Genomic DNA, 13,843 nt, shown 5'->3' on the forward strand with positions numbered 1-13,843 from the left:
AATTTTTATTTCTTTCTACACTGTAAAGGAATGCTGAAGGCGTCCAAAAAAGGCATTCATCTCCTTTGAACAGTTAATGGTGAGATGTTTCTGCTACTTATGCTCTGTAAAGACTTCATAACGCCTCTAATCTGAGGTGCAGTTAATTGGTCATTTTTCAGGCTGATAACTCTAAATGAACTTCTCGTCTGCAGCAGAGGTAGGTTTTGGTCTCGCCCTCCTGGGATGGCCTTCATGAAAGCCAGTTTCATTATGGTGCTTGACGGATTTTGCGAATGCTTTTGACAACACTGTTCTTGCAAGAACTATTACAGAAGGGCTGACCTCTGTGTCTTAAAATAACAACTAACTGTTGTTTTTCTACTTCCATATGTGTTATTTAATAGTTTTGAAATTCCAGTATTGTTGTAGAATGTAGAAAATAAATCACTAAACAAAGAAATTTACAAGTGACCCCAAACTTTTGAACGGTAGTGTGTGTGTGTGTGTGTATATATATATATATATATATATATATATATACTACCGTTATATGTTATGATATATTGTTACTTGTATAAAAAAATATATATATATATATATTATATATAATTTATTTTTTTATACAAGTAACAATATATAACAGAATGTACACACACACACACAAACACACACTGGTGGAAATTATGCCAAAAAATATATATTATTGTGTAAATACATGTGTTCATCATACTTCTTCATTTTTTTCATTATATAAAAAATAAAAAAATACATATATGTACTGTATAATATTACATATTAGATACTGTATGTTTGGGTTTAAAAAAATAAAAACTTCATATGAATAGCAAAACAGGTAGAGAGAAACATAGAATACAACATATTTATTCGAGAAATTTCTACAAATCAATTTATGAAATCAACGATTGATAAACGGTGTAAACAAACCATTTAAACGGCAAAGAAACATCCTGGATACCAGTTGCCATAGCAACACGACACGGAAACAACGCGCCTGTCGTAAAAGATTCTGCTATTTCGGCAGGCGTGTTGTTTCCGTCCCGCGTTGCTATGGCAACTCGTTTCCATGTAGTTTGTTTACAGTAGCAACACCGAGCACGCTCGCTCACACACGCTCCAAACTAGCGTTGTATGCGGTTTATTATACTTTAATCATAATATATCATCAGGTGTGTGTGTGAGAGAGAGAGAGAGACAGAGAGATGGACTCGAGCAGTTTGCTGTATTACTTGGATGTGGTGTGTGGGAACGGACTGACCCTGAACACCGAGCACAGAGCAGCCTTGCACACCTCCCTGCTCATCCTGAAGAGAAATTACAAATTCAACCGGGTCCTGTTCTGGGGAAAGATCCTGGGGATTAAAAACGATTATTTCATCGCTCAGGGGGTTGGAGAAGATGAAATGAGGGACAGGAAGTGTTTATACAGGTAAGAAACACACTTACAGGAACACCTGTACCCAGGCACATTCATGCAGCCAATCACAGTGCAGAGAACCATGCAGATACAGACTTATTAAATGAACTTACTCATGTGGATAATGCCACATAGGCTGGTTTGGGCTAGTTCAGAAACTGCTGATCTCTTGACTAAAACACCTTGTCCACTTACACCGACTAGTTCTCAGGTCATCTGTAGATGGTCGTTTAAACTCCAGACCTCCTAAGGCGGTGTCATCTTCATGTAAATAATATATCTGTGAAGATGCATGTGGAGCATCGCTGTCCCTTTATAAGTGAAGATCTGGTTTACAAAGCTTGGGGTGCACAGCAGCCACATGTGAAAATCTAGTGGAAAGTATTTACAGATAAATGGAGGCTACTACTCTAGGAGTGGTATATTTAATCACAGGTATTCTAGGAATGGTATATACACAGTGTTTAGACAGGTATGTACTGTACATTGCTCTATTAGTGTCGCCAGAAAGTATTAACCTCCTAGTTCAATTCAGTTCAATTAAATTTTATTTGTATAGCGCTTTTACCAATTGTCATTGTCGCAAAGCAGCTTTACACAATCAAAAGAATAATTTAAGTTTGTATGAAATGTAAAATGTGTACTAATTTAAATGATCAGAAAGTCCTCAATGAGGAAGCCGAGGGCGACAGTGGCATGGAAAAACTCCCTGAGATGGCAATAGGAAGGAACCTTGAGAGGAACCGGACTCAACAGGGAACCCATCCTCATCTGGGTAAAACAGAGAGAAGGAATTGTTCTGCATTCTTACTGTGTGTTAGGTGGCAGCCAGTTCAGTATAACAGTTGATGTTAATTGATGTTAATATGGAGTCCAGTTGGTTATTGGAGGCTCAGGTAGACTTGTAGGAAATTCCAGTCCTGAACTATTGAGCGACTGCAGCCAAGTCAATGTGAATGAAATTAGTAAATTTTTCTCTTATTGCTGTATTATATTTACATTTAGGCATTTGGCAGACACTCTTATCCAGAGCGACTTACATTTTTATCTCATTATACATCTGAGCAGTTGAGGGCTAAGGGCCTTGCTCAAGGGCCCAACAGGTGCAACTTGGTGGTTGTGGGGTTTGAACCTGGGATCTTCCGAACCGTAGTCCAATGCCTTAACCACTGAGCTACCCCTAGCCCCTGGTTATATATTTTATTGGGATTTTTTCTGCTTTTATAAAAAAGGTAAAAGAAAAATAAGAAAATGATAAAGAACTGCCTAGTTTGTGAACATAAAGTTGTCTTTAGGTGGCATGGTGGCTTAGTGGTTATCACTGTTGCCCTGCACCTCCACAGTCGAGGGTTTAATTCCCGCCTCTGGTCTGTGCATGGAGTTTGCATGTTCTCCCCGTGCTTTGTGGGTTTTCTCTGGGTACTCTGGTTTCCCCCCACAGTCCAAAGACATTAAGATTAGTCTAATTGTCGTTTCCAAATTGCCCATAGTGTGTGAATAAGTGTGTGCGTGTGCCCTGCAACGGATTGGCACCGCTCGTTCCATAAGTCATCTGGGATACCTTGTATACAGGTTGAAGGGATATAGACAATAAGATGACGATTCATGTAGAGCATCGCAGTTTCTCTATGCCAGGGGTCTCCAAATCCAGTCCTGGAGGGCCAGTGACCAGCACAGTTTGTAATTCACCACCACCTGAACACATTCACTAAATCTGGTAATTAACAAATAAGTTAAATCAGCTGTGTTTGAGAAGGAGAATCACTAAACTGTGTCTGTGTCACTGGCCCCTTCAGGACTGGATTTGGAGACACCTGCTCTATGCACAAAGTGAGCTCTAGGAGGACATAGTGTCTATTCCAGTGTTTTGGTGTCTATTCCAATGTTTTGGTGTCTATTCCAGTGTTTCTCTGGAATAAAGGCTATTATAAGTGCACGGTAATGATGATTCTGAGATGATCAACAAACGCATACAGTATGGGTGTGAGGGTGAGGTGTCCACAAACTTTTGGCCATTTAGTACTGTATATCACAGGTCTTTTTTTGTGACAGGTATGTACAGTCCATAGCTCTATACAGTGCCTCCAGAAAGTATTTACCTTCTTATGAATGTTTTCCTTTTTGCTTTTATAAATTAGTTTGAGTTTTTTTTCTCTTTCTATAGTGTGGCGTGGGCGGGGCGGCGGCTGACGACCAGCATGCTTTGCGGGAATGTCGGTGTGTTCACCATGTTGGGGAAAGGTGTTTTGGTTAGTGGCTTCGGCCCTGTTGTGTGTGAGGGGGGTGTGATGTGTGAAATGTGCTCCAGTTCAGGCTGACGCTGAAGTGGATGTACTGTAGGCTCCTGAGTGAAGGTGCTGCTCATGCCTTACATGCTGTGTGCTTAAATAAAGTACTCCCAGCCATTGCATTGGGCAGCAAATAAGCTCACTCGTCTCTCCAAGTTCTGCTTAGCGGTAAAAACGCTACAATATAAATGTATTAAAAAGAAAGAAAGAAAAAGAAGGACTTCGTAATTGATGAACATTAATTGCCCTTTAGGCAGCATGGTGGTAAAGTGATTACCATTGTGGCCACACACCTTCAGGGTCAAGGGTTTTAATTCCCATTTTAGATCTGTGTGCATGAAGTTGCATGTTCTCCCCATGCTTGATGGGTTTCTTCCAGGTACACTGGTTTCCTTCCACAATCCAAAGACATGCAAATTAGGCTAATTGGCCATCTAGTTAGTGGTGGCTCAATGGTTAACATTCTGTGTTTCTGATCAGAAAATCAGCGGCTTAAGCCCAAGCTTCACTAAGCTGAAACTCTTGGATTCTTGAGCTAAACCCTTAAACCTCTCTGCTCCAGGGGTGCCCTGTGATGTCTGATGCTCCTGAAGTGAGGATGTGCCTTATATCTAACAAATAAAATCTTATTTTCGGCTTAAAAAATAAGCAATGTTTAAATAAAAAAAATATTTGATGTAATTTCTGCATTTGAAAAGGATTTTAAAAAAATCCCATACTGATATTTGAAGTTGTAATACAGTAGGAACAAAATAAAAGCGGTGAAAAGTTTTCGGAGGCACCAGATACAGAAGTAAAACATAAATACACAAAAGAATCACGATGCATCATTGAATTGATCCACCTCCCATCTTTACTGCAAAATGAGACACGAACATGATGCAAGAAGTATTATACTATAAGCTGTTACCAAAATATTTTCTCCATAGTTTCTTTAAATCATAAGGATGTTTACACGCACAAATGGCAAAATAAGGTGAAATATATATATATATAATATTTATGAGTGTGAAGCTTGGATGATTTTGCAAAGCGCTATAACTCCACCTGCTGCAGTTTTGTCTTAATGGACAAATCAACCTGCAGTTGTGCTTGTTGCCACGTAACTGTTCGATTTCCAATAACAGTGTCAGTGATAGTGTTGATTGACTTCAGATTGACTACAAAAGGAACAGCAAGCTTATGCTTTAATTCTCTTTTTCCAGTGAATCACAGAAGCGATTTGGAATAAGGTGTTAAAAAATTATAAGAAATATTGAAAACAACTTGTTCTAGTTTATCAGCCTCTTTCCCATACCAGTTCTGACAACAGCAGCTTTTTGAAGGACTGATTAACCAACTGCATAAACATCTGTGGTCCCATAAGGTTATAACAAACCACAGAACTCCCGATTGGAGAACAGGGTGCAGCAGACATAAAAGCTGAAGCAGTACCAGATACAAAACCTTCCCACACTCAACATGCGCATCTCATGTTTCAAAGCAACTGCGCGTCCCCCGGGTTGTATAGCATCATCTGTCTGTTTAATTTAATTTACCTTTATAAGTATTACGAGGGGTGTTCAGGTCAAACCGGGACTGGTGTTGAAATTTCTCTGGGACTTTAAGCACAGTACGGTGACGAGACTCTTAGTCACAGTAAAACATTTCAGTGGTGGAAACGTTTTAAAGAAGGCCATATGTCTGTGAATGACGATCCCGGTCGAGGTGGCTTGGCATCCTTGGCAGTCGTTCCCGTGAACGTTCGGAGAGTGGAAGGCCTGATCCTTGAAAATCCATGGACAGATAACTGACGCATCTGTCACAATAATTCACCAACACCACTTTCACATTATGAGAACTCAGCTTGGAGTTATTTCCACATCCTTCGTACAGTCCTGACCTCGCTGCAGGCCATTTTTACAGCTTTGATCTACTGTATTTAAGGAGTTCCTGGGAGGCCAGGGTTTTAGACATGAAGCTGGCAGTCAGATCATATATGGATATGGATTTCCTCCATCCTGAGGGAACTTTCTACCTTGATGGTATCCAAGCACTAGTGAAACACTGGGGTAAGTGCATTAGTGTAGCAGGGGATTATACAGAGGAATTTAAACTCTTTAATCTGTTATTCTGCGCAATTACTACAAAAGTCCCAGTTTGACTCGAACGCCCCTCTTACTCCTCATTAATATTGAACTGCTTCATGGCTCCCAAAAGCAGCAAAGCCAATGCTACTGACACTTCAAAGCTTCAAAACTAAGAGCAGCCATGTGTGTCTCTGTACAATAATTTGCCAAAATGAGTTAAAGGTCTAAAAAAGGCTCTACTGTACTGCATATTCAGAAATCACATAATATATAGAACTGGCATAAATATTTAGCTGTAGAACATATTTCATTAAAATTAACTTTGATTCTCATCTAGTTTTAACTGCATGGACTGGCACTTGCTCCCTCCTGCCACCGATGCCCTGGCAGCAGACGTGGCTGTAGCGGCTAAGGGACGGTTTATAGGCGATCCATCACACCAGTACGAGCACACCGAGACACGGCGCCGGGGAGACGGGGATGATGCTGCCGAGGGAGAAGTCACGGTGAGTCAGATAGTTACTACAGCATACTCACCCAATAATAACAAGGTCAAATAGAGGACGTTTAAATGGCTCAGATGACCTTTTGACTTTTTATTATCAGTGTTCCATATTTACGCAAGTCCCTTAAATTGCCAGTTAAAACAGTTAAAAGGACAAAACACAATTCCAAGCAAAGCGTGTAATCTTGTAAATCTCGAATCCGTAAAGAACTATGGGCGCGAGTAAACATAATCTTGTGATAAACGAGGTGTTTACATTGTAATGCTTAGGCTTAGGACTGAAGTACGATCTACAAGGCGCTTTTAAATACCATTTACAGTCGTTGATTTGCTTTGGCGATTTTTCCTCCTAGGTGAAAGTGAGTGAAGAGAACAGGCTAGCTGTGACTGTGTTCCACATCGATAATGAGGTGTCTGTTGTACCGCGTGGTGCATACATCAAAAGCCCTCACGGCACTGTACAGACTAACCGCAGCTTTGAGGGTATGGTTACTGCATGACATTCTGTCTTGTGTATGCATGTGTGTGTCTGTGTGTCTGTGTTTACTTTTGATGATAAGATGCAGCTGTGCATGATTATTAGTCCGGGCTGTGACTCAGAGCAGTACCACTCTTTTAGGGTTTTATTACTTATTAAGTTCAATTTCGTTTTGAAAAGCTGGAGGAATAATACAGGAAGCACAAGGAATCATTCCTATTCTTTTCTGTATCCTATCCCTAGGCCTGAACCCGACAGAGGCGGCAAAGTTGAACAATTATTTACACTTCTCAGAGCCCAAGTACCTGAAGAAGAAATCCATTCTGGAAATGGCTGATCTAAACCCTACCATCGACTTCCTGGATCCTCTAAGTGAAGACATTCCCAAAGGTGAAAATGCAACATGCACACACTAATGAGCCATAGCATTCTGATCACTCACAGATGAAGAAAAAAATAAGTCCTTCAGGATGCCTGGGAAACGATTCCTCAAGAGTATATTAAAATACAGGAAATTCTGGCTCTTTAGAAGCAAAATATGAAGAAATTAGGGCTGGTGCAAAACTTCTGCATAGTGCTGAACAATATATAAGAAAAAAATTGTTTTTATGAGTTTAACACAAGGAATTTAATTTTGGTAAATATCCCCAAGATTTCTTTTTTCTCGAGCTTGTGTTCCTGATTATACTGTATTTACTACCGTTCAAAAGTTTTGGGTCACTTTCTAACTCCATGATCGTTCCTGATTTTTTTATATTGTAAAGGAATGCTTTCCACCCATTCTCTCCCCACTCCAAAGAAAAACAACAGCCAGTCAGCAGAAAAAGAAATAAGAAAATATAGTTGAAAGCAACGATTCGCGGGACCAAGCACCCAGCTCCATGGTTTAAGGTATCATCATGGCTGACCCGTTTGAGATATCACAAATCTCTTTGCAAGATTGCATTCTTAATGTCTTTAGATCAAATAGGCCCGGTTTGTTGGAGATCGTATAAATTCCCTAGAAAGAGTGTTTTAAATTCCATTTGGGTGCGTTTTTTAAATGACTGAAAATAACTGTTGAGTAGAGCCCATGATATGCAATGCAAAAGTTGTTCAGCTTAAAGATCTAAATGTGTACCAGGTTTCATATGTTTTTGTGCAAGTTTGTATGAGTTATGCTGCACAATCTCATGTGAGGGCTCCGTGCCACGCCCAGGCCCCGGCTAATTGCAGCAGATTCCAAATTGTGTGCCAGTTTTCATGAGCATGTTAAGAACCCCAAAATACCCCAGATGCTGTAAAAAAATCCTTTAAAAAACAAGAGGGCCCGCACACACTATGACGACATCGAGGCAAACTGATGATGAGTAAGTTCTATGTATAATCTTTTGCCAGAGTTTGTCTAAAATTTGTTCTTGTATATCATTTTCCCATTTACCTTAAAGTACATCTAATGTGGCCGAACTACTTGTGTTTATATAACTTATATACAGCACTAATCATCTGTTTAGCATCTGGTTTACCGCTATAAACACAATCTAATGGGATGGAGAGTGAAATAAAGGGTAAGAGTCAGAGAAAATGTCACATCAGTGACCCTGACTGTCACACCTGTTCCTGTTTTTTTTTTATATTATTTATTTATTTTTATATGTTGCTTCCTTTACTGTCAAACACACATTTCCTGTAATTTTCTTTTTTTATTTGATTTTATTTGTCTTTGGAATCTATATATATTTATTGCAGAAGTCATAAAATTAAAATTTAAGACCAGAGCTGTATAAAATATTTTAGGCCGCCTAAGCCTTTTCTCACAGTGCAGCACATGTGCCACCCAACTAATGTAAAGGTTGAGTTGATTAACTTTTAATAATGTGAACTTGATGAATTATAGCACTTTGCACATGTGTAGTGCAAAGCGGACTCTTTATCAAAATCACATCCTTATACTTGAGTTCCATTGAGCACATTTTGTATACAATCTGTCCTTTGATATAATTGGCATTAATTATAGGGTATGAAAAAAGTAATCAAATCAAAAATTACAACAAATTAAAACCATCAGTGGGTCTGTATAAATGGAAAACAAGCCAATCTTTTTGAAATGTCTTAAATGTTTAGTGATTGTTTATTACTAATGATATACAGTACCCTGCCTGGGGGAAAAAAAAAGCCACACAAGATTTCATTCAGTCACCTTGGGCTTGAATTACAGCACACAATGTGGCATTCAGTTCATGAGTGAAAATGATTCCTCATGATGATTTCCTCAATTTGAGTCCTGGAATATCCCCGTGCCATTAAGGGAAAAAAATTCCATAAATGGGATATTTTGGTCATTCAGTACATTCAGGTCGTCAGCTGACTTTATTTTATTCCCCCATAACGTTGCTGAGTCTAGACCTGAGCAATTGAAGCAACCCCAGATCATAACACGGTCTCCAGAGACTTGTACAGTGGACACTATACATGATGGTTGCATCGCATCATGTGCTTCCCTTCTTTTTTTTGGCCAGGGAGCGTATTACTAAATATTTATTGCCATAGATATTAGTAAAAAATAGCTTTTAGTACATTGTCAGTGCTCAACATACAGTATATTATGCATGAGAGTAGAATAATAAAGAGCATTTGTGAAACTTTTGGAAATCCGGCTAAAGTTTTAGTACGGTTTTTCTTACACAAATATTTACGAACAACTTTTTTGGGAAGAAAAAGAAGAAAGAGAGCGGCCAATGTCTTGGAAATGGTTTGCCACACACGAAGAGCGCAAGATGTTGGCCTGGCCTTCAAATGAGCATCTGTGTGATGTGATGGAGCAAGAAGTCTGATCCATCGAGGCCGAATTTCTTTTTTTTTTTTAGGTTCTAAATTAAATATTAGAGTAATACAATATCGGAGAATGGAGTACAACTTAAACAACTTGGTATCCAGTGAACATAACTTTTTTTTTTTAAGAATTGTGTGAATGATGATACTGCGTGCAATCTGAAGTCCATTGAGGAGATGATGCTGAAAGTCGAATGACACTAATGAGAAAGAGAAATGTGATAATGGCATAAATATGTCTATGATTAGTGCAGATTTTTTGGTCTGTGTAGCCGGACCTCTCCCATCTATTGAGTGATGGAAACCGGTAACCGGCTGACCCGGGACACAATGGATGCATAGTATTCTGAACTGTGATTCCTTTGTACTTTATTCTTCTATGTTCATTCTCGTTTCCCATAAGAGATCGGTCTTCTGGGTGAAAGATAATTCAGTTGCTCTTTCCCATGCATTTCGGTACTTCCCTTGTAAGGACCACGAACAAAGAGACGACCAAGAAAAAAACGTTATTCCTATTATTTAGCTTTTACTGTGTCTGGCAAGGAACCCATATTAAACCTCATCATCAGACTGGGTGGTTTTGTTGCCGATGAGACCTCATGTTGTGGCTTAGGACAAACAGGGAAACAGGATCCAGTCTTAATGACTTTCATCTTATAGCTCGCATTTGGTGAGCTTCTTCTCATTTCATGCTATATTTTGCTCATATTTCTCAGCCAGATGGAATCTTAACGGTATAGGATGTCAGGGAAATCCCTGAAGAGTCTGCTTAGATGTTCCTTGGAGTTGACAGAAACATGGCTCCCATCCATGGTGGAAAACGTCTATATTATTAATCTAAATGTAAATCCAACTCCTAGGGTACTTAGAGAGCTATCACTCAATGAATGTGGGATTATGAGCTTTGCAGTGATGCCTAGGTAAATTTTTTACTCTGTAATTATTCTCTCTTCAAGTCACCACCCCCACCATATGCACGTCTTCCATAATGATATAGTATTACTTCAAACGTAAATAATAAATGTTTTTATTAAATATTTAAGGAATTCCCCAAAAGAAAGTTTTTTGGACTTCAGTCAATTGAAATATACTGCACATTGGATCATTGCACTCCGTGTTAACATTTGAAGAAGTGGCCCTGACACTTGGCCTTGGTCTGGTATTTCATTTGCTCGAACACTTAAAATACTCTTTCTCTCAAAGGTTGTTTCTTTTTTTTTTTTTTTTTGCATGCAAGTCTTAAGAAACCCAAACATTTCTCACATCTCTGATACAGACAAAAACATGTTCTGAAGTTGAATGGGTTCATCTGGATGCTTTCCCGTGTCCTTACACAGTCCAGAAGTAGCATGATCCAGCAGAATTAAGTTTTTCGTTAAGGGATTTTAACATTGAGTTGACCCTAGGTACATGGGAAATATATACGCTCATTGAGCACCGAACACTGTACTGAGACTGGGGACCGCTTGCCTTACATTCTTTATGGCATGGATTCCACAAGATGTTCGAAATGTTCCTTTGGGACAAGCTTGCATCATGCAGATGCTGTAAAGTTTTATTTAGATGTACTTTCGTGCTGTGAATCCTCAATTCATATCAATCACATCGTCAGTGATGTTATACTGGATTCGGATCTGGGACTGGGAAGGCCATTGAAGAACACTCGACAAAAAAGAATAGTTATTGTAATGTAAATAAAACCAGTTCGAGTTGATTTTTGCTTTTAATATTGTGCATGGGTTTATTCTGTTGGTACTAAATTCTGACCTTATCCTGTGTGTGTCTCAGCAGAAACTTAGACCCTTTTTTTTCTCAGCCCGTATCTGCTCGAGTCTATGCAATGCACTGCTGTCACTTGATTGGCTGATTAGATAATGGGCTGAATAGTGTTCCTAGTGTTTTATTAGTGACTCCTTCGTTGCCCGGGAGGTGTGTTTGGGATTATTGTCATGCTAAAAGACCCAGCCACGTTTTATCTTCAATGCCCTTGCTGATGGAAGGAGGTTTTCACTCGAAATCTCACGATACTGGCCCCATTCGCTCTTTTCTTTAAATGGATCAGTCGTCCTGGTCCCTTTGCAGAAAAACAGCCACAAAGCATGATGTTTCCACCCCCATGCTTCACAGTAGGTATGGTGTTTTTTGCAGGCAACTCAGCATTAATCTCTCCTGCAAACATTACAAGTTAAGTTTTTACCAAAAAGCTCTATTTTGGTTTCATATGACATTCTTTCAATCCTCTTCTGGATCATCCAAATGCTCTATAGCAAACTTCACTGCAGGATTTGAGTCTCTGGCGGCGCAGTGTGTTACTGATGGTAGCCTTTGTTACTTTGCTCCCAGCTCTCTGCAGGTCATTCACTAGGTCCCCCCGTGTGGTTCTGGGATTTTTGCTCACAGTTCTTGTGATCATTTTGACCCCACGGGGTAAGATCTTGAATGAAGCCCCAGATTAAGGGAGATTATCAGTGGTCTTGTATGTCTTTAATTTTTTAATAATTTCTCCCACAGTTGATTTCTTCACACCAAGCTGTTTACCTATTGCAGATTCAGTCTTCCCAGCCTGGTGCAGGTCTACAATTTTGTTTCTGGTGTCCTTTGACAGCTCTTTGGTCTTGGCCAGAGTGGAGTTTGGAGTGTGACTGTTTGAGGTTGTGTACAGGTGTCTTTTATACTGATAACGAGTTCAAACAGATGCCATTAATACAGGTAAAGAGCGGAGGACGGAGGAACCTCTTAAAGAAGAAGTTACAGGTCTGTGAGAGCCAGAAATCTTGCTTGTTTGTAGGTGACCAAATACTTATTTTACCGAGGAATTTACCAATTAATTCATTATTTTCTTTCTTTTTTTTCTTATTAGTTAAGGTATACCTATGATAAAAATTACTGGCCTCTCTCAACTTTTTACGTGGGAGAACATGCACAATTGGTGGCTGAATAAATACTTTTTGCCCCACTGTGTGTGTGTGTGTGTGTGTGTGTGTGTGTGTGTATATATATATATATATATATATATATATATATCTTTTAAATTTATTTTATTAGAGACCTTCACTATACTCAAAATCTGATGAGCTGTCAAGAAACCCTTGCTGACTGCATTACTTTTTTCTTTCGCATGTTCGTTCTTATCTCCCCTTTCTTCGTTTCTCTTCTTTCATCCTTTCCTCCTTTTTAACTCTTTTCCCTCCTTTTATTTCTTCCTTTCCTTCTTTCTCTCCTTCCATCTTTCCTTCATTTCTTTCTTTCAACTCTCCTTCCCTCCCTTTTCATTCCTTGTTCTTTTTTCCTTTACTCCTTTCTCTTTCTTTACATCCTTCCTCTTATTCCTTCTTTGCTTAATTTTCTTCCTACTTTCTATCTCTCCTCATTTTGTTTTCTTCTTTCTTACTATCCTTCTATCCACCCACCCACATGGATCCATGATATGAAACACAGTTACACAACATGTGAAGAAATTCCATGTAATAAAATAATTCCACACAGTGGATTTGTTGGTAAATTCAGGTCAAATACTTGAGCATATGTTTGAATCATGTGCCTTCTCACTCGGCTTTTCAGGTTCTTTGTTAGAGATTGGACTCTGAATATGTAAACACATCCCGTCCACATGTACCTGACTAACAGTTTTAATCTTGGCAACATCCTTCATTTCTAAATCTTCAATCACGTCAGACTTTCTCTCCTGTATATGCATCACTGCGTTAGTGCGTTAAAACATCCGTTGTAAAGATTATCAGTACATTACGGGATAGCTCGTCATTAAAGAGTGCTTTTCCTGATAATGCACTAGTTTCAGTTTGTGTTTGCCAGGAACGGTCATGGGTCTTGTTTTTTCACTTGATTGTGAAGTTTGTTTAATTACCGGCCAATTTTATTGTATGGAAACCAGGCACAGATTCAAAAGCGAGCACTGATCCTGTGTTCTGTTTTCAGGATCATGGAGTTTGCAGTTTGAGCACGGAGGCAGAGTTTGTGTGATCCGGAGTCTGCTATGGCTCGGCCTGACCTTCTTCCACGTGCCCGTAACATCACAACACGGGTACATCTACATGGGGGATGGCATCAAAAACCTGGATCTGCCTTTCATGATGTAGAGATTAAAGTGACATCCTGATTAATTCTTATAAACCAACACTTTATTCATGTAATGATTTTTTATTTTTTTTGTAAATTTACTGAAAATCTATATAGAAATATACTATATTCTGTGGAAAAGTGTTAAAACCGGATTGTCAGATGAATTTTTTATACCACTATTCACTCACACTTACT

General features: G+C 39.1%; 1 protein-coding gene across 1 annotated transcript; it reads left to right on the forward strand.

Annotated features, from left to right (window-relative positions):
- Positions 1-1,127: 1,127 nt before the first annotated feature.
- rsph9 (radial spoke head component 9) lies at positions 1,128-13,772 on the forward strand. The gene is made up of 5 exons (XM_053508097.1): positions 1,128-1,429; positions 6,112-6,280; positions 6,633-6,762; positions 7,001-7,147; positions 13,505-13,772. The coding sequence occupies exons 1-5, from the start codon at positions 1,203-1,205 to the stop codon at positions 13,663-13,665; spliced, it is 834 nt and encodes a 277-aa protein (XP_053364072.1). The 5' UTR covers positions 1,128-1,202; the 3' UTR covers positions 13,666-13,772.
- The last annotated feature ends 71 nt before the right edge of the window (positions 13,773-13,843 follow it).

This window comes from Clarias gariepinus, chromosome 12 (assembly GCF_024256425.1).
Source record: "Clarias gariepinus isolate MV-2021 ecotype Netherlands chromosome 12, CGAR_prim_01v2, whole genome shotgun sequence".
In the NCBI taxonomy this organism is placed as follows: Eukaryota; Metazoa; Chordata; class Actinopteri; order Siluriformes; family Clariidae; genus Clarias; species Clarias gariepinus.

Excerpts from the sequence above, each read along its gene's own strand:
- rsph9 (XM_053508097.1), top strand. The coding sequence starts at position 1,203 with ATGGACTCGAGCAGTTTGCTGTATTACTTGGATGTGGTGTGTGGGAAC. Across the intron at positions 1,430-6,111 it reads GACAGGAAGTGTTTATACAG|TTTTAACTGCATGGACTGGC; the intron begins GTAAGAAACACA and ends ATTCTCATCTAG. Across the intron at positions 6,281-6,632 it reads CTGCCGAGGGAGAAGTCACG|GTGAAAGTGAGTGAAGAGAA; the intron begins GTGAGTCAGATA and ends TTTTCCTCCTAG.